The sequence below is a fragment of the Hippocampus zosterae genome, chromosome 12, assembly GCF_025434085.1.
Source record: "Hippocampus zosterae strain Florida chromosome 12, ASM2543408v3, whole genome shotgun sequence".
NCBI lineage: Eukaryota > Metazoa > Chordata > Actinopteri > Syngnathiformes > Syngnathidae > Hippocampus > Hippocampus zosterae.
In genome coordinates this window covers 17,873,729-17,898,926 of record NC_067462.1, presented here as the reverse complement: position 1 = coordinate 17,898,926, position 25,198 = coordinate 17,873,729, and the positions used below count along the sequence as shown (strand labels likewise).

At 41.8% G+C, this 25,198-nt stretch overlaps 2 protein-coding genes and 1 long non-coding RNA gene across 5 annotated transcripts; 1 reads left to right on the top strand and 2 right to left on the bottom strand.

Moving 5' to 3' along the window:
• Positions 1 to 16: 16 nt before the first annotated feature.
• si:ch211-67e16.4 (uncharacterized) lies at positions 17 to 12,586 on the bottom strand. Of its 3 annotated transcripts, none has more exons than XM_052083021.1 (10): positions 12,418 to 12,586; positions 11,025 to 11,483; positions 9,779 to 9,913; positions 9,474 to 9,700; positions 6,381 to 6,506; positions 5,900 to 5,990; positions 4,930 to 5,129; positions 3,612 to 3,698; positions 3,410 to 3,485; positions 17 to 3,002 (listed from the first exon to the last, which is right to left on the bottom strand). In XM_052083021.1, the coding sequence occupies exons 2-10, from the start codon at positions 11,458 to 11,460 to the stop codon at positions 2,779 to 2,781; spliced, it is 1,602 nt and encodes a 533-aa protein (XP_051938981.1). In that variant the 5' UTR covers positions 11,461 to 11,483; positions 12,418 to 12,586; the 3' UTR covers positions 17 to 2,778. The 3 variants fall into 3 exon arrangements, with proteins under 3 accessions (XP_051938981.1, XP_051938982.1, XP_051938983.1); XM_052083022.1 differs by having other exon boundaries at positions 5,900 to 5,969; XM_052083023.1 differs by having other exon boundaries at positions 9,510 to 9,700.
• Positions 12,587 to 12,608: 22 nt separating this feature from the next.
• On the top strand, positions 12,609 to 13,798 carry LOC127612145 (uncharacterized). The gene is made up of 2 exons (XR_007965604.1): positions 12,609 to 12,768; positions 13,487 to 13,798. It is a non-coding gene; the product is annotated as an uncharacterized LOC127612145 (long non-coding RNA).
• Positions 13,799 to 15,492: 1,694 nt separating this feature from the next.
• LOC127611390 (trichohyalin-like) lies at positions 15,493 to 23,464 on the bottom strand. The gene is made up of 10 exons (XM_052081895.1): positions 23,398 to 23,464; positions 20,967 to 21,030; positions 20,648 to 20,888; positions 18,512 to 18,619; positions 18,216 to 18,399; positions 18,019 to 18,148; positions 17,165 to 17,556; positions 16,145 to 16,335; positions 15,908 to 16,080; positions 15,493 to 15,830 (listed from the first exon to the last, which is right to left on the bottom strand). Exons 3-10 carry the CDS (start codon positions 20,848 to 20,850, stop codon positions 15,493 to 15,495), a joined length of 1,719 nt encoding a protein of 572 aa, XP_051937855.1. The 5' UTR covers positions 20,851 to 20,888; positions 20,967 to 21,030; positions 23,398 to 23,464.
• Between the last annotated feature and the right edge of the window lie 1,734 nt (positions 23,465 to 25,198).

Here is a 25,198-nt window from a genome sequence, read left to right as displayed (position 1 = left end):
CTGAATGAACACACACTTTACTCGCACAGCACATTTTAATGGGATCCAGTCAACATAATACAAAAAACAGGAAACATGTTTAGTTTCTGCACACGTTTCATCTAAAAAATGATGTTAGTCATTTGACAGTTGTGTGCGCATCTGATAACAGTTGAACAATACTCGAAGGTTTTTGATGCTCACCAAAGACACAAAGTGAAGAAGAGGGGTGCGACATTATCAGGGATGGGCATAAATGATGTAATTATAGTACATTTATTAATTATTTAGGAATTTGTATTTCATCCCTACCGATCGCCAGAGGAGTTCTAGTGCACCGAATGCGGTACAGTTTCGCTATGTTTGGAACAAGCCAAGGGATTTACATCACCTCCTTGTCTACTTGCCCGTACGTTATACTCTGTTAGAAAATTGAGTTCCTCAAGATTTGAATAACACCCAATATTTTAATGATATCTGCAGGCTAAGCGAGCAGTGAATTCAGACCAGTCACAATCACCCCAAAAATATGCAACTCACATTTTCAGCCTACACAAATTTCAAAAAAAATGGGCCTATTACATCGACAAGGCTGGACCCTTGTCGATGTAATAGGCCCATTTTAAAAGTATATTTATGCATGTATGATTTCTTATTTTATTTTTAACATAAATTAGCAAAAAATATATAGATATGTATACTGTATATATATATGTTTTATGGTGTCAATGTACATATATGTTTGAAGGAAAAATGTGTATAATATTGAATTCAATTTTGAAATTGGGCTGTAACATAAAATGCGGGGAAACTGAAGTGCATTAGCACTGTGACTACTTTCCGGATGCAATGTGTACATCACCGGGCATCAAATGAACGAGGCATCTTCATCGATCGCTCATCTATGCCACATACAATATGGCGGCACTGACGATGTATAATTCAGCTCTCAAGGCAGAGGGCCTATTCAGAAAGTCAAATCCCATAACCTTTTCTCTACGTTTGTTAGAATGCGTCACTGAATCAAAGAGAGATGAAATTCAAGAACTGAAAGCATAGCAGGTTGAAATTGGTCATTGTGCAATGATAAGCATTGCTTTTTCTTTTTGTGTCCTTTTTCTCTCATTGAAAGTTTAATCCTTTAAAATTGGTCTTTTTAAATTTAGAGTTGACAGCTTTTATTTTCTCAATGGATTGGAAGGTGAGTCTTACTGTTGAGGCAAGGCTACTGTTCCGTAAGCCTATTTATTCTTGATGCAAATTCTAATATCTTCTGTACTTTTTAAGTCTATAGTCAGCGTCTTCGCAATGTCTGTTGGTAGTCTGTTGCTGTGAATATAGTTGATGTGAAGGACTGTGGGTTATATAGCTCCTCCTACTGAATAGTTGGTCAGGAGTCACCTGAGCTAAAGGTGACTTAAAAGTTTCATTGAGGCACCTTTTCTAAACATTTCTAAAATGTGTGAGTCTTCTCATTTCAATAGGAAAGTAAAGTTTAGCGTCAATGTACTCAATGTCAGGGATTCGCAACTTAAACGATTGAGGAGGGCGGCAATTTTTTGTCAGCGCTAAGGGAGGGTTCCAAAGAACGAGATGTATGACAAACCAGATGTTGGACAAAAATGCCATTTTAAATATGGACAATAAATATGTGCATATCTGTTTTTGGTTTCTTATTAGACCAATATGCAAAAGAATATCTTCATATCTTGCATGCTCAAATGTACTGATCAACTACAAAGCAATAAAGCAATGCAAAACCAACCACATACTGTGATTTGATTTCAATGTGATTTTTTGTAACTCCTAATGGCCTTCAAAATAAACTGTCAACATTTTTTGTGTGCATGCTGTGTGTGTCAGTGGTGGGAATTGCGTTTTGTGTACTCTTGAGATCAATGTTGTGGTGGCAACGTAAGTTGCAAAATTTCATGGCTAATAGTCTCTCTAAGCCAGGGGTGTCCAAAGTCGGTCCTCAAGGGCCGCTGTCCTGCCTGTTTTCCAGCTCTCCCAAGAGCAACACACCTGATTCAAATAATCAGGAACGTTCTAATGCTGCTTCAGAGCTGGCTGATGAGCTGATCATCTGAATCAGGTGTGTTGCAGCTGGGAGAGCTGGAAAACAGGCAGGACAGTGGCCCTCCAGGCCCAGAGCTGGACATGCCTGCTCTCAGCAAACTAGGGACTTTGGTTTAAATTGGGTAAACATAAAATCTGCTTCTTGTTTTACCTGAAAGACACCATTTTTTGACCTAATGCGGGAGATAAAGCACTCTCTCTTCTTCTCTGATACAGAAGCACCGGACAGTTTTCGGTTTGATGGTGCCCTATCCAATGGCAAACACTTACAAAAAAAACTCTTTCGCTACAGTAAACTATTTATTTTCACAACCGAATCAAGGGCCACTCCGAGTGTGCACTCGTGGGTTGCCAGTTGCCTGTCTCTGGTCTATGAAGTCAACTCAATGGAGGCAAAATAAGTGCAGCAACCAGGAGATGGCGCTGTTTTTCTGGAACTTTTTTCTTTTTTTTAAACAAAGCATCTCATGTTAAATTGTTAGAATTCTTGGGAAATATTTCTGACGAATAACTTTTTTTAAAAGAATGTACTTTTTGCCATGCAAAGTATTGAATAGGCAATCCTGTATTTTTTCAATTCAAACATTTTATATTTCAAAATTGACTAACACCCCATCCCTACAGGATATGAATGGCATTCAGTGTTTAAACTACCGGTACACATAAAGAAGTGTCAAGAGTGCCACTGCCAGACAAAGAATGGTAGCTAAGCCTGGATTTTCATAAATCGACATTGGCGTCCATCACAGACTTGCTCTGTTGCGAAATGCTAACCTGCGGATAAGAGGCAGACGAATGTGATGCTGACATCAACGTGTGTTGATCAACATGTGTGGCCATATTCGGGCCCCTCCGGAACAGGGAGGACGACGACGTCGGCGTGACGAATGGGAAGTTCGTGACTGCAGAGATAACCACATTGTTGAGCGGACTGGAAGTGGATGCTGAAAAGAGAACACATAAAAAAAAATCAGGATGAACCTAAAATGGAGTTAGAAGTTTGCAAGTGAAACTTGCAAACTTTGACTTCTTCTGAGCTTCAAACTTTTGACCAGCCTTTATCGGGCATTTCAAATGGGAGTCAAAGTAATAAATGCCACTATTCCTTTTTTATAGCATAATCATTCTAAATGACATTTACCTGACATTATCATACTAACTGACCCGCTGAGGGTAACCAGAACTGCAGTGTAGTCCACGTTAAAAACAAGTTTGACACCCCTGAAATAGGGGGTGCAAGGGAGTCAGCAAATTGAGTTTGCAGCTTTAATTCATTTTTTTACTTGTGTCGAAGGTACAAATGGCACCACTGCAACTGAATTAGACAATTACAGCTAGGGGCTCATCTTACCACAAGATGCTTTGTGTTGATGAGGACCACTGACTGGGAAACCATCCTGGGAAAGAGCCACTGCGCCACCTTGAGTCTGGAAATGAGCATGTTCTTAATGATAAGGATGCAAGTAGTACTGTTACTGTATCACCGGCAAAAGATGCTGTGTGTCAGCCCTGGCTGATGTCATCTTATACAGACTCAAGGCATCTACACCAACCTGAACCTGGTTGAGACAAGCCTGCAGTTTCCGCTTTGCCCGCCATCTGGCCACCCTCAGTCTGGTCTTTTCTCGCCGTTCCCGTACCTAACAAAACAACAACAAAAAAGCTCACCAACAGCGATTGACAACCACATGTGTCAGAAGGAATCATCAGGTAGGCAGATATCTGACTGTATTTCGTGAACACTGACTGGTATTTCAGTATTATACAGCTACCACTATGCTTCAAGCAGTGTTGTGCAATACAGTTGAAGATTTCAATTTTTATTCGAAACATAAAACCTTCAGGCTTCTGCCAGAAAGAAAAAAACAAAAGCAGGAAAAGCTGAACACAGGGTTTTTCCTGCTGCCACCTCCTGCTAATTATGTGCCGCTCCCAGCCAGACCAATTGATATCACTCAATACAGCATAAAGCTTTCATTGTGTCAACATATACATGATTGAAACATTATTTTTTTTATTGCTCTTAAAGACGCACGAGGCAGTGGCTTTGACAAGCAGTTACCTGGCTCAGGCATATTGACGAAGGCATGCACTGTTAGTTATGGCAAAAGCACTGCGCCCCCAACACAGCAGGCAATCATTGCCTCCCTTGTGGGACAAGCCATCAACCAACTACAGGCTGGACACATTAAAAAGACGTGAGGTGACTGCCATTCACAAAGCAGGAGAAGAGAAGAAGTATATGGATGGTAGCACATAAAACACTGTTACAAAAACTAGAATAGTTGAAATCGATTAAGAATTTATTTTTTTAAACGGAGGACACTGCAATTGCAGCACACGTGGAAATGGACCACAGAGCGCTTGAAGGCTGCGTCGAAATAATCTATGAGTGTCTCAAACAAAAGTGGCCTCACAACATGAGCTATGAGTCCATCATTCTCCTCATCTAGGTTTTGATAAATGAATGCTTTAACGTGATAATAGCCATCTTCATATTGGAACTCTTAATTAAGGTATATTAGAAACGGGTCTGTTGAATTTACAGAATACATGCTCGTCATGGCGCCGAGTCAGGATGGTCCCACCTCTGCCTTAATTTGAGCCAGAAAAAAACCCTGCTAATTGAAAACCTTTATCTGGGGATAATTTGAGGCACTTTAAACGGTGACCAGTGTGTGTGCTAACTCCCATGAATTTGAATGTGATTAAATTAAGCCACAACCCAGTTGATGTTGTTGTTTTGTTTTTTAATCAGGGGTTTTCCATCTTGATATGCCCTGTGTGCGCCTTGACTTAAGGTTTGGGAAACACTTATCACAATGGGAAACACTTCTCACAAATGAGCTCAGTAAGAAACTACTCACTCACCAGATCGGCCAGCAGAGGCTGAGGCAGCGTTTTTTCCAGCTCTCGCCGTCGATTAAGGCTTCGCCGGCGTAGCTCATTGCGCCGCAGTTTGTACTCTTCATATAAGCTGATGTCCTTAGTCCACGGACCCCGCACCATCTGCCGTGGAGTGTCAGGAGGCAGTGGGGCAATGGCAGGAAAGGCTTGCTGAGGCGTGGCATCTAACGGATGGGATGTGTATGGGAATAAATGGAACACATGAAAACGGGTTATCCCGAATGTTTCAAAAACCTGAATTTTGACCGAATATTGACATGATGTAAACATTGTCAGTGTTTGTTGAAAAACATATTAGAAGAGGACCTTGTCAAAAAATAATTGGAAATTAAATTGCCATCACAATTTGGGGGTAATGGATTATCAATTATTTTCCATAATCACTTAGCCCTAGTTTGTACCACGGCCATACAGACCAAGGCAATAAAAGTATTGCTTTGGCCCCAACTTGAGGCATCTTGGTGCCAAAGAACAATGTTGAAGTGTGATGAGGAATCACATTTTGAGAAAAATGGTCCTTAAGCAAATACAAACTTTTACAGTTTGTTTGTTTGTTTGTTTATTGAACAGTTGAAGCTGTCAATTACTCATATGTATTCGCTAGTCCTGGCAGGGCTCGGTCCTTATCCTACACGAATAGTGAAGGTTCACAATGAACTTGATAGTTAAAAATTTTAAAACTGTGCAATATTCACAACCACAAACCCTTGTGTGAGTGGTCAACAACGAGCTAGGCTGATCCACAAATTCAGTGATTGTGACGTGAAATGGAATGACCTGAAATTTGTGCTGCTGCCTGACACAAAACGTTTAACTGAGTGTGTTGGGTATTTATAAAATGCACAACAAAATGGCGAGTAGAAGAGCTTGGAGCTGCACTCTAATAATCAGATTGCAGAGCCCTACTCCCTGCTAGCGTAAAGAAGGTACTCACAGGAAGAGCTTGGTCCAGCTGAGCTGAAACCTGAGGAGCATGTTCTCTGGCTGGCCTGAGGTCCTGACCACTGTGCGGCAGACATCGAAACCTAAAATCAGCGACCACAGCAAATCAGTAAAGCTCTTACGTCAAGATCAGAAAATGCTAAACATGGTGATGCTCCTACACTCCAGTACTGTGTTTGGCAGTACTGTAATGCAAATACAAAATACAGATTTTCACATCGAATAATATTTTTTATCTCCACAGTTCTATCTGCTGGATCTAGTGTATCGCTGCCGTCACTTGTTCCCAATACTGTAATACTGTGGACTGCAAATAAATAGCTAATTCTGGCCTTTTATCCAGAAAAAATCAAGGGGGGTCTCCTTAATAAATCCCTTGTGGCCTGCAGGTACACATCATATACACTTGACATGCGTTGTGTTGCAAAAAAACAATGCATGCCATACATGGGTTTTAAAGTAAGAAATTTCACCTCTGACTGAGCCAGATGGCCACGGTTCAACTGATTGTCCAGCAGTAAGCAGGATATGACTTCCGGGGCCTCCTCTGGCTCCTCCTTGATACAGATCACCTGCTGATCCTCCTCCTCCACTTTCACCTGTGACATGACAGAGGAAATACAGGTTAGCACAACGGTCCTTATAGAAACATGACTGTTGTACCAACCCCATGCAAATACATACATACATAGAGTACATACATACATACATATACATGTGTGTGTGTATGTATATTAAGGGTGTGGAAAATAATCGATATTAATCGATACATTGATGCGCACGTCCGCGATCCGAGTGCATCGGCTCATTCACTGGGTACGACGCGATTGACGGGTGAAATCGCGATTCATCACGATGCATTGATGGGTATCGGTGAAATCACGATTCATCACGATGCATTGATGGGTATCGGTAAAATCCGATTCAATCGCCGTTTTATTCATGTTAAACGTCACATATCTGCCCTTTCCTAGGCGCAATGAATGCACCATCATTGCTTTGCGTTTTGTGTTGAATACGGACGGTAGCCGTGCGTCACATACAGTCCAGTACACAACGAGCGAAAGATTATGGAAGTTAGCGCACGCAGCAGCAAGGAAACTACTATATTTAATGCAGCCGCAACATTCAAATCTTATGTTTGGAAATACTACGGCTTCGAAAAGAAAGACGGAAAGCTTGATAAAATCTCCGTAATTTCCAAGGAATGTCGCACTAAGAAGCCATACAACGGCAGCACCACAAATATGCAGATCCACTTAAACCGATGGCACCAGATCACCGACAAGTTTCCCTCCCGCTTCCCCGCCCAGTTCCTCGTCGGACACCGGAGAAACTCTTGGTAAACCAGGTCAGGATCAGAAAAAAATTGCCTCTTATTTTGGGAGTCCCCTTGCAACTCACTGTGACCGCGCAATGGCTATAACTAAGGCCACTGCTTATTTCATATGCAAAGACCTCCAGCCTTAGCGTGGTGGACAACGAGGGTTTCAGACAGCTCGTGCACGTTTTGGAACCCAGGTATAAAATACCAGACAGGTCTGTGTTCACTTACAAACATATTCCCGATGTGTACGACAAAGTGAGAAGTGAGATTACTGTGTCGCTGAACAGTGCGCAAAGAGTTGCACTTACAGTGGATGGGTGGACATCTTGCGCTATAGATTCATATACATATACATATTATTATAGACACTCAGTGAGAATAGTCTGTTTGTGTTTACACTATAGCAATAGCTGTGAGTCTCAGGTGCCAAATTGTTTACATTTTCTTTGCACAAAACCCAATTGTGAAAGGGCTTAAATAAGTTGTTTTACAAGTTCTACTCTTTATATGGAATAAAGTGGTATCCTTTTTGTAATACCATACTGAATTCCATCTTTTTAAAAGCTTTTTTTCTTTGCTTATTTGCATCATGTTTAATTGCACATTATCGCAACAAATTGCATTGTATCGTATCGGATCGCATTGATTTGAACTTAATGTGTATCGAATCGTATCGCATCGTGACGACGGTGAAACGTATCGCATCGTATCGCCAGAAAATTCCATGTATCGTTTAAGTATCGCATCGCTGGCAGTGGATCGTGATGTGTATCGAATCGTCCTCAGTGCTGAGATTCACATCCCTAATATATATATATATATATATATATATATATATATATATATATATATATATATATATATATATATATATATATATATATTAGAGCTGTCAGTTTAGTGCGTTTTTATTGGCATTAATTTAGATGAATTTTAACGGGATTAAAATTTTTCTCGCGAGATTAACGCGGCACACGTCACAAGCTGATGTTACGTTGCTCTATAAATACACCAGAAACAAAACAACAAGCGCGCTGCAGAAGTCCACGCCCATGTCTGTTTTGCCAGCCACGGCTGCGCGAGACACCGAAAATGGATACTTAAAGAGTTTATGAATGGAAAGTTTACTTTTCAAAAGTTGCCATATTGCTCCACTGACAAGACCAAAGTTATCTGTTCTCTCTCTCTCTCTGTATCATACAGGTATACGATGTATGCCACTGACGCGATTGTTACTTGTTTGGAACTATTTTGTGTGGAAGGTTACAGTGTTCTGTGTCCATGTAAACAGAGCGGGTGGAGCTTCTCTGTGTTCGTCTACAGTGATAGCGACCTCGCGAAAGTGAAATGTCTCCAGTGTTGTCATCGAACCAAGTGTAGTCATTCGAAATGAGGTCTACACAAAACCGTAGAGAGACTTCCGCGCAAGAAGGACCAACACAATCAACATAGCGTGACTGTGTTAGGGGGAGTGACCCCCCCACTCCCTTTCAGAATGGTTTGCCCCTGCAGCACGGGGGAAGTGCGTGTGCTTGTTTGTACGGCCGGCAGTTTCCAATACAGCGGCACATAATGAACACGGGTGTCCGGTGTCTCGTTATTCTTCAACAAACATACAGAAACAGACTGCTGTGTTCAAAGCAAACTTGAGAAAAATGTAGTATGCAACCGTGGTTTAAATCCACTATATGGTGAGTACTAGTGTACCTTAGATGTGCACTTTACAATGTTATATTGCTCTGTTTTGATTTCATAAAAAAAGCTGTTGTGTGACAAAATATTTTTTTCACCGTTATTGATGGACAGTAATATTGTGTGAGAGATTATGTGTGAATAACTGCACCAAGTGAAAAATGTTTATGTAAAATTGAAAATCGAAATTGTTATTTCAGTAAATATTTGCATTTGGCACATAGAAAACTGATTCATGATTCCATGTTGATGAGAGCATTAAAATGGGGAAAAATAGGACAAAAAATGTAAAAGGAAATTCAGAAACGATAAAAAAATGTGTGAGTAATCGCGATACATTTTTTAGTTGATTTGAGTTAATTATGACAGTTGCATTTTTAATTAGATTAAATATTTTAATCGTTTGACAGCTCTAATATATATATAAAATGTCAAACCTCGGTTATATATATATATATTTTTTTTTTAATATACACACACATACATATATATATAAACATTAAATATAAGTTTCTAATTATTTTGTTATGTGCTTGGTTATTACCACCTGTGTTGTGGAGGTGGCCAGTGTTGAGCTATCCACCTGTGGTGAGCCATGGCGGGACGGAGGTCTGGTGGAAGACTGCTGGTCGGTGTCATGGGATGGGAAAGGAGGCGGGATCACAATCGTGTCTGTGTCGTCTAAGCTTGGATGCACAGTGACACTCCAGTCGCTCTCCTGACCTCTCCCGCCTGTGCTCAGAGGACCATCTTGGTCCGGGTGACAGAGCAGAGCTGAACGCACACAAAAAGATGTTAAAAGTGCCACTCAAAGTGGTATTTTTATGATGTTGAATGAAGGATCTGCCTAACCGGAATTATCCAGACATTCTGTACTCATGGGAAGGTTCACCGCCAAAATGCCGTCCGTTGGTTCAGGACTAACCACTTGCAAGTCTGGCTGTGTGCATGATCTGATGCAAAGCCGATTCATGCGCTGTGGAGATTCTGTAGGAAAGAAAATTTGAATTCAATTGTCAGTATAAACTGATTAGAAAACGGATGGAGGAATGGATGAATTTATGGTATATTAAGATATTTTGTGATTTTTCTTTAATCAATGTATATCTTCTCAGTGAAAAAGTGCTTTGAGATGATTGCATGACTTGGTGACTTGCTTGCCTAAGCAATTTCAGAGATGGACTCTGGAGCCTGCTTTGACGACCTCAGAGATAAACTATTTAGCCTGCTTTGACGACTTCATAGTCTACTTTGCTTGAATTGTCAAAACTTGATTGTGATCAATGCCACTTGATTACACAACAAACAGTGTGGCGTAGGGAGGGATGAGAATGGCCACTCACCCCTCCCGATGCACACACTTTAGAGGATAAAAGGAGGGGAGCGATGCTCCTCGGCAGAGTCCGCTGTGGGTTAACGTACGAAACGCCCAGCTCGTATTGAAGCTCACTCTGCTGAGGGTGTTGGCTCTCCACCCTAATGGCATACGGTAAGAGTTCTTTAGCTTCATACAACTTGTTTGAACTGTGTTATCATTTCTGTGTGGGACCAATAAAGTGCCTATTGTTGGTAGCCAGAAGTGTCTTGTCGTTATTTCTGAGTGCCTATCTCCGACGATCCTTTATAAAACTTGATATTCATTCAAATTGAGTATCAGAAGTGTTTCAAAACATTTTATGAATGTATATTTGAGGCCTACACGGCAACAAAATAATCCAGAGGTACAAAAATATCACCCCCCCCAACACACACACACACACACACACACACAGTGGAAGTAAACATAGTCGTTGGGGGAACCATGCAATTCCAAAACATTTTTGTAGAGGAATGTATGCTTTACTTGTGTTGCCCATCACAGTCATTTGGATTGCTCGCCCTTTGGCAAAAGTCTGCAATTCTGATGTTTTTCATCCACCAAGTGTTCCTCCCTCATGAATTTCTGTTCATAATTGATATAATGCAGTCAAGGTCTAACTTTTTTAGATACCATGCCGCAAAGGTACCAAAAATGTGTGTAATGAAATTGATGCACAATTTATTTAGTTATTTATTTATGTAACATATCTGGGCCATTTCAGTCACACTAAGAACTTACCTTGGTTGCTTGATGATGGATCATCAGCTGTGGAGTTCTGAGAGGAGCACGAGGGTGAAGCTCCTGTGGAGGTGTTGCCAGCCCCACCGGCCTGTGCCGGAGGGCATTTGGACTGGTGGCTTCGTACCAGGGCAGTGCTGGACGCTCGGTGTTGCAACTCCTCCTCCACCCCTTGCCTGTAATACTTCAGTTTCAACTCTGTGTAGCGCAGCTTGGCTCGGACATTGTCGCTCTCCTTCTCCTTCAGTGCCTTCTCTCGCTGCAGCATCATCATGTCCCGCTTCATGTGTGCCAGCTGCGCCTTTAGCTCCTCAAATTTGACCCCCACCACCTTCAGCATTTCGGCCAGGACCGTCTCCACAGCTCCGTTCACCGCCTGCTCCACCACGGTGCCCATTTGGCCTCGGATTAGTGAGACAGCAATGCTGACATCCATCTCAGCACACCGTTGAATTTCACCTGCAAGCACAATGTCACAGTAAACACACTGAGCACTTCATTTAGTACACCTGCATAGCCCCTTATAATCCAATAAAAGAGCTCTATCAAAAGTAGTGTCTTCAAAAATACTGGTTTATTATTGTGTAGTTGTATGGCTGTTTTTAACATTTTATTTTGCGAACATACAACAACTCACAGTATAATACTTCCAATAACACAGCATTAGTGTACTTACATAATAAATATACATACACGTGGGAACAATACACCTAATATACGTTTCAAACGCAATGTATGGTAACGTTAATGTCTATCCACAACTTGTGTCTTGCCTTCGAGACACTACGGCTATCTATACTGTACATTAGAATTATATAACTCTTAAAAGCATCCCATCCTACGGTAGGCTACACAAAAATATTCACTTTCTGAAAGGTTTACGTTACAAAATACAATATTACACCAAGCACATGATTATTAATAACGCACCTTTTATTTTGGAATTCGGGTGTCTTATCCGTTTTCTAGAACAGGAAGGTGAACCTAAACGTCAGTACACTCGGCAATGACAACAGTTTATTGGTGCTAAGATAACAGTTTAGTTTCAGAGTGTGACGATTTCACGTTAATTGTTTAGTGACTGAGAATAGTTAGTGGTATAAAATGGCACTGAGGCCTACTATGTCTGTTGTGCACGTCAACCATGCAACAATTACCGTTATCCTAAGGCAAATGTGTATTCCATTGTTCTAGTCCACACGAAGAACGCTCGATTAAAACGCAGCCCATAAAAGCTAAATTGAATGTGTACTTTTGCTTTTAATACAAGTCATGACATTCGTGGCGTATGCAACAACAGAGCTCGTTCCACCCGTGTTCATCACGCAGATAAAATAAGCCTCGACAGTCAAAATACTAAATAATAATAAAATATTAAAAATCGGTAGCGTACCCTTTTCTAAAACCAGCCGTGACAGATGATTCACAACAGCCACAGGCGAAAATCAAAAACAAATCAGACGAATTTTCTGTTTCGGTCCAAGATTTTGGAGACGAAGCGTCCTTCTACTCTTCTTTTGGTCATTAGACTGCGCTTTCCGAATAGCAAATAGTACAAGACTGCCGCCTAGTGAATCTGGTGGCGGTTTACAACAACAACACAATCACAACCATCCAACGAGGCGGACGTATTTTACGGGACGATTGGCAACCTTGCTTTTTATCACCTCTGGGCTTTTATAAAATTCCAAATATGTAATGGAACATTGTTTAGGTGGGACCGGCCACCCATGGAAAATAACAGGTAAAAGTTGGTGATTCTTTTCTTTTTCTTGATAAAATTATCTCTTTGCGTTACTCATTTCGTTACTAGTGACGCTCAACCACGCTCGAAAGTCGAACACAAAGCAATAACTTCCATAGCATCAAACTATGATATACTCGCTGCCTCTTGGAATGATATCACGTTACCATATATGACACATTACCTTTCTAATGTATATAAATTTTGTTTACAAGATAAGATAACCTTTAATAATTAGTCCCACACTGGGGACATTTAGAGTCTACAGCAGCAAGATGGGGGGGGGGGGGGGGGGGGGGGTCATTGCGCAAAATAAATGTTTCAGAATATTACTTCACATGCAGCCATCTCGTTTGCTTCAATAAATGATCAAAACCGGACAGAGCGAGTAATCCTCCCATGTCGACTGACAAACCCTATTCAGAGGGCCATGAAAACGGAAATAACTGAACACATATAAAACTACACATTTTTTCGCCTACAAGTGATACGTCATGTTTGGCTGTTTTATCGCCCAAGAAATTACTTTTATCGCAACTCTTGCTTGACTTAACGAAAATATAATTTCTCCGATCGCCGTGTATTTCATCAATACGGCTATTTCGCCCAATATATTACTTTTATCGCAGCTGTTGCTTTACTTATGTGATCATTATGAAAATAAATTTGTTCGATCGCCGTGTATAACATGCTTATCTGCGTTTTTTTTTTGATTCAGCTTTTTTCCAGTGTTTCTGCATCCCCCCTTCCCTCTTCCAAAATTTGCAAATTCCACTCAAGGTACTCTTTGTCTCCATTGAATTGCTAACCGTGCATGCTCATGCTCAGCCCTGGGCGTGTTTGATTCTCAACGGCTCTCCACGATCATCCTGTTTTGTCTTTTGAGTCAAGAAATTTATTTATTTGTTTATTTGTCATGAACATTATTTTTATAATGGCCATCATTTTATGGAGGGAATACTTGCACACTGCCAATCCTAAAATTTTAGAGGACAGAGGAACAAAATTAGCACCCCACACATTTCAATTTCAGTTTAGAAAAACAACAAACTGTGTAATTTGAAAAATATATTGTTTTTATTTCACACAAAGATAAGCCAAAAAAAAGGAAAATGTACCAAGCGGGACAAATGTTTCAAGCAAACAATTGCTGCATACAATCTTCACATCTCGCATTTGTCACATAACCAAGGTGAAGTCCGCCTACATTTGCCACAGGTAAATTTGTCACAGGAGTGCTGTACTCTCCCACACAAAAGAAACTTATGTGTGTGATTCGGGACTGAAAGGAGAGAGACTAGTCGGTAATCAAGTCATTGAAAGAAAATTGTGCAGGACAGCTGTGTCTTTGTCAGTGGGTAAGTACCCACTTGTTGATGGGTACTCAAACAGTCTACAGCAGGCATGTCCAAAGTCCGGCCCGCGGTCGAATTTCATTCGGCCCTCGGCCCCTGTCATAAAATCAGTGCCGTCTGGCCCGCAGGTTGGGCGCAATGGAACACGTGTTGCATTGACTGAGGTCTCGTAGACTGGTGAGTGATGTTTCATAGAGTACTGCTTCCCTCTAGTGGCTGAATGAGTAATAGCATTCACTAAATGAGTAATAGCATTTAGACACTAGAGGGCATCACTCACGAGTTAACAAGACATCACTCCGTGTTTATATTGACTGATATGTCATATTTCAAATGATCCTTGCAGTTGTGGATATGTGTATTGCTTGTTCATTTCCCTGTTGTTCGAGTCAAAGGTTTTGTGACTATTGAAAAGTCATGGTGATACATTTTATGTTTCAAATCAATCAATTTGCACTCAGGAGACTTCTGTTTAAGAAAAAGTCAAGTGAATAAGCAGTTGCATGTGATATACCTGTTTCAAATGTACCAAAAGAAATTCTTAAGATTGTTGAAATTAAAATAAAAATGGAAATGTGAAACAGACTGGCTTACTACAATTTGTTGAACAATATTGTTGTTCAATGTAAAGAATGTCAACCAAGGTCGGCTCCCTGACATTTTACCACATAAAATCTGGCCCCCTTGGCAAAAAGTTTGGACACCCCTGGTCTACAGGGATGGCAATTTTCTGAAATCCGCCGTTTTATTTCTTAAATTGATCACTGTTGTGAATCGTCTAAATCCGTTGAGAAAATTTAAGGGGGGGTCAGGTACCTTATCGTTGAGTTTTCACGAGCTCTCCCGATCAGTCTTTCCATCTTCCGATTGTAAACAGCCCTGCGATCGGACGTGTATGATGTCTTACTTGTTGTGATTGGTCGCCCCGTCCAGGCCACGCCCCCTTCCGCTTTTTTTCATCACTAGCCATTGCCATCCCTGTGTCTACCATCATCCCAGTTGCCAAGAAACCGGCAACATCGAAACTGAACAACTATAGGCCTGTCGCTCTGACGTCTGTGGTCATGAAGTCCTTTGAATACCTTGTGCTGAACCACATAAAGAACATCACCAGACCCTTGCTGGACCCTCTTCATTTTGCCTACCAGGCAAACAGGTCTGTGGAGGATGCAGTCAACATAAGGCTGCACTACATCCTCGAGCACCTCGACAGCACAGGGACCTACGCAAGGATCCTGTTTGTGTCATTCAGCTCTGCGTTCAAAACCATCATCCCGGAAATTCTCCAGCTCGTGTGTCCCCTATGATCTGCCAGTGTTTTGCAATTTGTTTTCATTTTGACATACCAGTTTTAACAGTGAGCGGTCTCTTAAGTTTTTGTGGAATTCAGGTCCTGCAGCCGTAACAAAGTGAAATAGGAATAGACCCACGGCCTGGAGATGCCCTGGGTTCTTCCCATCCCTTCGACCTCCAGCGGCAGACCCCTTTTGAAGGCCGTCTGCTGCTGCAACACCGCCATCTCTTCGGCCCTCAAAGCTTGTTCTTCTTCCCCCATTTGGTGCGCTTCCTCTTTGGTCCTCCTGTCCTCCTTCTGTAGCTCCTGCAGAGCGAGGTACTCATCTCTCTCACTCATGTCCATATCCTGCAAGGTCTTGCACCCCTCCTCCTGCCTCCTCTGTTCCTCCAAATGTAGATGTTCCACTTCCGCTACAATAAAATAGTATTTGTTATTATTACTGTTATATTAGTGGCAGTACAGTAGTAGTTGTAGTATCATATTTCACCATTCCTCTTCCTCGCCTCTTCCTCCCTCATCTTCTGCAGTCGTTCCATCTGTCGCCTCCTCCCCCCTTGTCGCCTCCTTGCTCTCTCTCGTTCCACTTGCTCCTGTCTGGCTCGCTCCTGCTCCTCCTGCTCGCGTGTCCTACTCACCTCTTCCTCTCCGAGCTTCCTCAGTCTATGGGTAGAGAAACAAAGTGGAACCAGAAAGGTCTGTCATACAAAGTGAAAACGTTTCTTACCTGAGATGTTCAGCTCTCCTTCTCCGTTCCTCCTCCAGCTCATTCCTGATGTTATCCTTTGTCCACTTTCTCTCCTGCTGCTCCATTCTTTCGACCTCCTCTTGCTCCCTTCTCCTCCTCTCCATCTCGTGCCTTCGTATCTCAGCTCGCTCAGCCTGACGACGGGTCTTCTCCTCATTGCTTCGGGAGGTCTAAAATGCATGCATTGTGCCGAAATCTTTCAAAAGGTGACACTATCTTTTTATCATTTATTTATTTAGAATCTTTGATATCCTTTGCAAAGGAGCAGTATGCCCTTTTTTCAAGCTATTTTTGTTGGTCAGAAATAGCTGTGATTTTTAAAGCTTCATTGTCTCCTTAATTTTAAGAAATGTTCAATATGCAAATGAGGTGTGGGCTGATTGGTCTTTGTGTTCCTTAATTTGATTTGGAAAACCGCTTTCCTCTGACTGGTAATTTCCTGATATGTGGGTGTCTTGTGGCCGCTTTCCTACAGTGTGTTACTCTCTGTTAGAATTCAGAATTTTACAACTATTGTTCAGTTCTCCTTTTAGTGAGCGCCAATTACTCACTGATTTCCGCTATTCCATAAAAAAGGTATTTATGTTAGCATCGGCTAGTTGCGGTGAGATCCACTTCCTGATCTACGGCTTTCATCACACTTTTCCTTTATCACCCATTGAATCTTTCTGTTTCAGTAAAAACACATGTGGAGGTAATTCTTCAGATGATCACTGAACTGAAGTCTCACAAGATTTGCTACACATTCAACTTTCGGGATGCAGGGCTTTGGATATTTCGCTGTGTTCATCTATGCTGGCCACAAAATGTTTTTGTACAACTTTTGCACGTGTTAAAATTTTTTTTTAATTGTTCAGCTAATTTTTCGGCAAACACTTCAAAATATATTCTGAAGTGTTTGTCAAAACATTAGCTGAACAATTTTTTTTATTGCTAAAGACTTCCACACATCAATTTCAAAACACTATACAAGGTTTTATATCGTGCTTTGAAACCAACCTCAGTCTTCACTAGTTCTAACATCAGCTGTTGCTCAGTTACCATGATGGTGGAACACGGCGATGACGATTGAGCGTGAGAGGATGTGAGGATTGGCATGTCTGCCGATAGACCCTCGTAGGAAGACCTCAGGGAGCTCCTCACATCGAGGTCCAAGGATGCAGAAGGAGACATTTGGGAACTAACTGAACGGACACTGCTCTCAGTGCTGTGTTCACCATCAGTGAATAGGCACACATTGTCGTGCTCCATGCTAGTGACAGCATTTGGTTTTTCAGCAAAACATCTGGGGGATTCTAGAGAAAAGCCTTCGCCTGTTTCCTGTTCAGCAGCCATGTCCTCTTTCTCCAGACAATCATCTATTCGTTTATGTAAGGGAACATTAGGATAATCTGCAAATGTGAAGGAAAAACATGAATACAATATTTCAATATTCTAAGTCTCTTCAGTCTAACTGTGCATATCCAATGTATTCATAGAAAAAAGGTGTTGGGGCACAATTATTAATAAATACTAAACACATTAAGCAAGAGTTCAATCATTCTTAGGCATTCGGCAGATTTCTTTGCATCCAATTTTGCAGGAAACATTTGGGAACGTTCCCCGTGTAAGAGTCTATCCAGAGTTCTACAGGGAAATGTTTTGGATCTGTTCACGTGTATCGTCTAACCACTCCTTGTCCCTGTTCCAGGGTTATAATAGTTTGGGATTTGTCATTATAGTTATTTTTGATTTGAAAATGTTTTTTCAAATTTTGGTTTTAGTTATTTTATTAGTTTTCATTCGCGAAAATAACCTTGCCCTGTTGCCAATACTCTTGTATTGTATGTGGTGATGTGGTGATATTGTATTACCCTCTTTGTCATTTCGTTTAATTTGTCGTGTTCTTCGGGTCAAGTCTTCCTTCCTTCCTTTCTCTTTTTTTGCCGCTTCCTTTGTCCTCATCTTACCGTTCTGTCTTTCTTTGATGCCTCTCTTCTTTTTCTGAAACGGTAGACAAAAAAAATTTATAATAATAACAAAACTGACAACAAACCTCAAGATTCCTCACCTCAGATGTGAGTGAAGAATGTTTTCGGGTCTCGATTGCATTTTTATTGGGCCGCTTGTCTATGTGGTGTTTAGTCAGGCGAGCATCACTCTCTTCTTTTTTCTGCTTGCTCACATTTCCAGCTTTGTTCTTTCTGGATCGCATCTGTTCTTCTTGTAATTTGACAGCTTTCACACCCTTCCCCCTGCATGACCAGATGTCATTCAATGTGAACGCACAGCTTTTACACGGTTCAATATAATGCATATCGTTATGATCATATTAAAGGGCCAGTATCATCCGTGCTTTCCCCTCACCGTGCAGCTTCCTCTGCATTGTTACTTTCTGCGTCCATCTTCAGTCCCACAGCAGCTTTCTCTACTGGTGTTTTTCCAGTGACAATACCCTGCTGGATGAAGGTGGTACTGCCAAAGGAAAGTCAAATATACAGATTTTTTTTTTCTCCCAAAAATCAGATGACGGTACAATGGAACCTCCAAAATTGAATACATCAACAGTGGCGCTCTAAAACAGTGGACAGGGCCCTGCCATGCATAGTGAAAAAATAGCGAAAATTTGTGGGTAATGCCAACCTATAAAGGCCACAAAATGGTAGCAAAGCACAAATTTTGACTTCATGAAGCTCCTTAACGCTTGTCAACATAGTTCCTTGGCACAAAGGTGACATCCTCTTGGCGAAGCAATACTTTGATTGTTTTGCTTTGGCCTGAGCACAACAGAATAATTAGGTGAATTTTCTTCAAATAACTAGAGTTAAAAGAAAATGGGAATACAGTTTACCACACTGCATCACTGGTGTCATGATTTGGTTTGGTACCAACAGGTGGCACTGTAGGGCTCCCCCGGCAGCTGCACACCTGTTGGTCATTAGTGTATAAAAGGACTCCTGCCCGACACTCAGTGTCGGGTCATTGTTGCAGTGTTGCTCTTGGCAACTGTCATGTTTGTTCGTTGCGTTTTGTTTGTTTGCTTTCAACTGTCATGTTTGTTTCTGTCATGGTTCTGTTCCTGTTAGGTTGTTTTTGCCACAGTCATGGTTTTGTTTTGCTACTTTGGATTAGTTTTGGTTGTTAGCACTTGTTGTTTGTTTTGGATTCAGTTTTCTCTGTTTTATTAAATATAATTCGTCAAGTTCACCCTGCTCCTCTCTCCTGCCTGCCACCACCACCACGAAACGTGACAACTGGGATAATGTCCCAGACCAAAATCCGTGAAAGAGAAACACCCAATTTAATTACGCCACAAGCTTGCTTTTATAAGATTTCCGGTCCTAAAACTTTTTTAACAGTCTTTAAACACACGAATACAAACGCATTTCAACACATAATATATTGAGAAAAAATGCAGTGGATAACACAAAATTACTGTACTGTTTGAAAATTTCAGAATAATAACTGTAATAAGTGGCCCGGTAGTCTAGTGGTTAGCACGTCGACTTCACAGTGCAGAGGTACTGGGTTCAATTCCAGCTGCGGCCTCCCTGTGTAGAGTTTGTATGTTCTCCCCGGGCCTGCGTGGGTTTTCTCCGGGAACTCCGCTTTCCTCCCACATTCCAAAAAAAACATGCATGGCAGGCAGATTGAACACTCTGAAATTGTCCCTTGGTGTGAATGTGAGCGTGGATGGTTGTTTGTCTCTGTGTGCCCTGCGATTGGCTGGCAACCGACACAGGGTGACCCACCTACTGCCCGAAGACAGCCGGGATAGGCTCCAGCACCCCCCGCGAGCCTAGTGAGGCTCAAGCGGTTCGGAAAATGGATGGATGGATAACTGTAATAACTTACGTAAATAATATAATGCAGATAATGTGAAAACTTAACGTTGATATACTGTATTTGAATTGGCAAATGTCAAAATGATAAAATTTGGGGATTTTACTGCATTTGGAGTTAACCCAAAATTTTCAGACTCAAAAGTCATCCAAAAGAAGTGTTTTGTTCTTTATGTTCTTTATTTACCATTTTTGTGTGTGTAGTGCCACTGGGCAAGAACAGACCAAAAAATGCTGCAAAATACATGAAAACAACAGCGGTCGTGGGCGTGATGGAGCCTAGCCCAGATGTCTTTGGGCAGTAGGTGGGGTACACCCTGAACTGGTCACCAGCCAATCGCAGGGCATAGACCAATAACCAGTCGCACTCACAATCACACCAAGGGACAATTTAGAATGTTCAATTAAACTGCCATTCGTGATTTTGGAATTCGAGAGGAAACCAGAGTACCCGGAGAAAACCCACACAGGCACAGGGAAACAGAATTGAACTGTGCACTTCTGCATTATGAGGTGGGCATGCTAACCAGTCGACCATTCAACTGTTAGATCACGGAACTGAAGAATTCACTTTCAATTATTTCCAATGCGTCAACTAGTGGCACAATTCCTCTTTGGAGGCTACATTTTACAACTGAATTCTATAGAATAAAACTCATACCAAGGTCCAGATTCCAGTGTGTTAATTATGTCGTTGTCAAACTGGTCAGTAAGTCCTGAAGTGGCTTTTGGCAGATGTTCAAACTGCTTTTCGTCCTTCTCCTCAGTGCTACCTCCTGCAAGTTCTTCCAACTGTTCCCTTGGTGAAGATTTCACAACTTTGTTTGTAACATCTTGTTTGTCTTCCCACTGGGTTTCCTGCATTGGATCTGCTCTCTTTGTGATTTCATTTGGTGTAACCACTAAAAGAAGAAGGACTGACTTTAATGCTTTGGAAAAAGAGGATATGTAAATGGATGATGGATATATGAATAGATTACCTAAATTAACATGGCTGTTGTCTGGTCTTATATCACACTCTGGAGATTTGTGAGGATCTAAAGACTAGTTGAACAACAATGAATACAGAATATTTTTTGGCTGCCACAGTTGCTAAATGAAGAAAGCTGAGTTAAAATATCATAAAATTGCATATTAACCCTTAGATGCATATGTGGGTCAAAAATGACCCGATGAGGTTTTTTTCATGAAATATCTTTGGACTGAAAATTTATTATAATTTCATATTCCAGGTATTCCTCAAAAAACATGTTTTTTATATAATGTCATTCACAATTTTAACTTACATTTTATACATTTTAAGAAATTTCAGTTTTTGTATTGCTACCCAAAGTTTCCATAAATGGGTCAAAAGTGACCCGTGTACATTTTCTATGGAGTCCAATGGGAACCACTGATTCGAATCGACTTTGGCTGTCAGCAATACATTGACTGCGGACTGGGCAGACTATACTATCAGAAATGAACCCCTCAGGAAAATTATTTTACACTGTAAGAGCTGATACGTCTAAGTATTATCTTCATATAAAATTGTTTGTGTGTTGTTCATGACTATGATTTATCTACAAATTGGCCTTCCGCCTGGAAACAGATCATATGGCAGTCTTTTGCTATGTATGGTACCTGTTCCTGGTCAACTGCAGACAGCAATTCATCCCCAGTGATTGTGTCACTGTCGATGAACAGCTTGTGCCATTCAGGGGAAGGTGCAAGTTTCTACAGTACATGCCAAGCAAGCTTGCCAAGTATGGCCTAAAGATCTTCTGGGTTTGTGATGCACGCATCCCCTATGCAATAAATGGTATAGTTTACACGGGGAGACAACCAGGGGAAGACGTTCAGAAGAATCTGGGAGAAAATATTGTCCAGCAGCTGTGTGGTAGATTTAGAAACACCGGTCACAACATCACCATGGATAACTTTTTCACCAGTGTGCCACTCGCGCAGCATCTCCTGGAGAAGGAGCTCACTATTGTGGGGACTCTATGTCAGAACAAGCCAGACATCCCTACTCTGATGAAGCTTTCCAAGTCCAGGGAGGTTTACAGCACAGAGTTTGGATTCAATGATAGCCTTACCATGGTCAGCTATGTCAGAAAGAAAGGAAAAGCTGTTGTGCTCCTGAGCACGATGCACCACGACAAAGCAGTGGATGAACATAGCAAAAAGAAAAAAAAAACAGAAGTGATCAAATTTTACAATGAGACAAATGGAGGTGTAGACACCATTGACCAGATGGTTGGCAACTACCCGTGCAAGCGACAAACACAGAGGTGGCCCATGGTGCAATGGTACAACATAATTGACATCGGCACCCTAAATGTCTACACCTTTTTCATGGCTCAGCACCCAGATTTCAAGAGTGGCATCACCAATGCACGACGGCTGTTCCTCAAAGAGCTGTCAAAGGAGCTTGTCACACCCTACATGAGGAGTCGACTGGAAAGCTGCACCCAACTGCAAATCCCGATTATTGAAGCAATGAAAAGGTGCGGGGTGACAAAAGCCACCACTAAGACACAGGAAAGAAATACACAGGGCCAACCAAAGTGAAAAAGGTGTCAGATCTGCCCAAGTAACAAAGATCGCAAAGTCAGCAATAGGTGTGGGAAATGCAATGTACCTGTGTGCAATGATCACTGCCAGAAAGGCAAAACAGGCAATGCATACATACATACAGACAGACAGACAGACAGACAGACAGACAGACAGACAGACAGACAGACAGACAGACAGACAGACAGACAGACAGACACACACACAAAATGGATGTTCACATTTTTCTATTGCTGTTCTGGGTAATTTTTATTTTTCAAAAATGTAAAAAAATTAAAAATAAAGATATTTCAAACAGCGGCCCGGTAGTCCAGTGGTTAGCACGTTGGCTTCACAGTGCAGAGGTACCGGGTTCGATTCCAGGTCCGGCCTCCCTGTGTGGAGTTTGCATGTTCTCCCCGGGCCTGCGTGGGTTTTCTCCGGGTGCTCCGGTTTCCTCCCACATTCCAAAAAACATGCGTGGCAGGCTGATTGAACACTCTAAATTGTCCCTAGGTGTGAGTGTGAGCGTGGATGGTTGTTCGTCTATGTGTGCCCTGCGATTGGCTGGCAACTGATTCAGGGTGTCCCCCGCCTACTGCCCGGAGACGGCTGGGATGGGCTCCAGCACCCCCCGCGACCCTAGTGAGGATCAAGCGGTACGGAAGATGAATGAATGAATATTTCAAACATGAAATCATTCCTGTATGGTCCTAAATATATTACTAAATTTTATACAAGTGATTATTCTTAACCAAAATGATAAAAATGTCATTAAAAAAGCATTAATTTTATTATGGGTCATTTTTCACCCACCTATGGAAGAGTGTAGGGGCCAGTCACTCATGCATCTAAGGGTTAAGAAGAAAAACTCACAGTTTGAATAGGTGCACAATATTGAACATGCCCAGGTGGTGGATTTAAGTTCAGCTCCCCATCTTCTACACAGAGGGGAATAAAATACATTTGTGTTTATAAAAATGTCATTGCCTTTTCATTTATTTTCTTAAAGCAGGACAAAGGTAAAAAATACAAAAAAGTGTCGGTGGTATACAGTTGGACTAAAGGGCACTATTTCGGACAAATGTCTTTTGGCAAAGGTGAACAAAACCATTCTGGCAGAATTGAGAATGTGTCACTAAATTTGATGAAATGCCACACTTTGACAATGGTAGACACGTGCTATGCACCAGGATGCCACAGCAAGAGAGGACAAAATAAGGGACAATCATTCTACAGGCTACCTAAAGAAAAACCAAGGCATAGTCAATGGACAGCACCCTAACAAAATAATTGGTTCTGAGGGGGTCAATTAATTTCAATTCATTCAATTCAATTGTGAGTTTGGTCATGGGACGAATTAAACTGAAGGAACTACATAATATATTGAGAAAAAATGCAGTGGATAACACAAAACTACTGTACTGTTTGAAAATTTCAGAATAGTAACTGTAATAGGTGGCCCGGTAGTCTAGTGGTTAGCACGTCGACTTCACAGTGCAGAGGTAGCGGGTTCGATTCCAGCTCCGGCCTCCCTGTGTGGAGTTTGCATGTTCTCCCCGGGCCTGCGTGGGTTTTCTCCGGGTGCTCCGGTTTCCTCCCACATTCCAAAAACATGCGTGGCAGGCTGATTGAACACTCTAAATTGTCCCTAGGTGTGAGTGTGAGTGCGAATGGTTGTTCGTTTCTGTGTGCCCTGCGATTGGCTGGCAACCGATTCAGGGTGTGCCCCGCCTACTGCCCGAAGACAGCTGGGATAGGCTCCAGCACCGCCCGCGACCCCAGTGAGGATCAAGCGGCTCGGAAGATGAATGAATGAATGAAAGATAAAGCATAAAATCAAAACACGACACACATCTATTGTACATACCAGAGTGCAAGTGCTCATGTTGCAGCACAATGACACAAGGTAACGTCTCGCCATCTGCAGACAAAACCTGGAAAGCTGTTAGGGGCATATGTCAGCTTTCAGATGCTGAATACACTCGAAAAAGACAACCCTAGCCTACTTGTCACTCGTGTATTGGCTCAAATGTCTGTCGTCAAATACAATCGGCATATATCTGTAGTGTTTAATAAATGGTTAACTTTCTCTGTATGTGTCTCTGGTATGTGGGCCCACCACGCACCTAACACAGTACCAAGTGATGCGCTGCTGTGTTTGATGACGCCGGAAATGACTTTCCCTGACTAAGTGATTGACTCACCTTCCTGTTCTGTATCCTTGTCATCACTAAGGAGTTGGTAGTTGTCATACAGTGAGGGTCTTATAATTTCCCCATCAGGGCCGATAATCATGCACCCAACGGCTTGGCCATTCTTCAAATCTGTCAACCGGCCACACGATGAATGAATAAATGAGCAATTCTACTTACTGTTTGTCATGTTATTATCTGTAACGCTACAGTATGTTCTGCATAGGCATTTGTACCCCTCAGCTCCAGTGGGAGAAGCCCCCTGACAACGTTTCTCTTGGTGTCACTGGAGTCACAGGAATCGTGGAGATCAGATGATCGATTCTGTAAAAATGCTGATGAGCTCTGCCTCCCCGGACCTCTGCATCCTGCAATGCAACCCAAGACTCCCACTGGAGGAGGTGGAGTCCCTTGGAGTAGAGGACAGAGCAAAGCAAGGAATAATCCAATTATAAACATGGAAAAGACTAAAAAATATGTAT

Bases quoted from the DNA above. Each gene is read 5' to 3' on its own strand.
- LOC127611390 (XM_052081895.1), bottom strand. From the start codon at position 20,850: ATGCAGGAAACCCAGTGGGAAGACAAACAAGATGTTACAAACAAAGTT. The intron at 16,336-17,164 runs GTTGGTTTCAAA...CATGCATTTTAG, and splicing joins TAGAACTAGTGAAGACTGAG to ACCTCCCGAAGCAATGAGGA. The intron at 15,831-15,907 runs GTGAAATATGAT...ATTTTATTGTAG, and splicing joins AGAGGCGAGGAAGAGGAATG to CGGAAGTGGAACATCTACAT.
- si:ch211-67e16.4 (XM_052083021.1), bottom strand. From the start codon at position 11,460: ATGGATGTCAGCATTGCTGTCTCACTAATCCGAGGCCAAATGGGCACC. The intron at 6,507-9,473 runs GTGGTAATAACC...GTCATGTCACAG, and splicing joins TGGCCACCTCCACAACACAG to GTGAAAGTGGAGGAGGAGGA. The intron at 5,991-6,380 runs GTGAAATTTCTT...CGCTGATTTTAG, and splicing joins GCCATCTGGCTCAGTCAGAG to GTTTCGATGTCTGCCGCACA.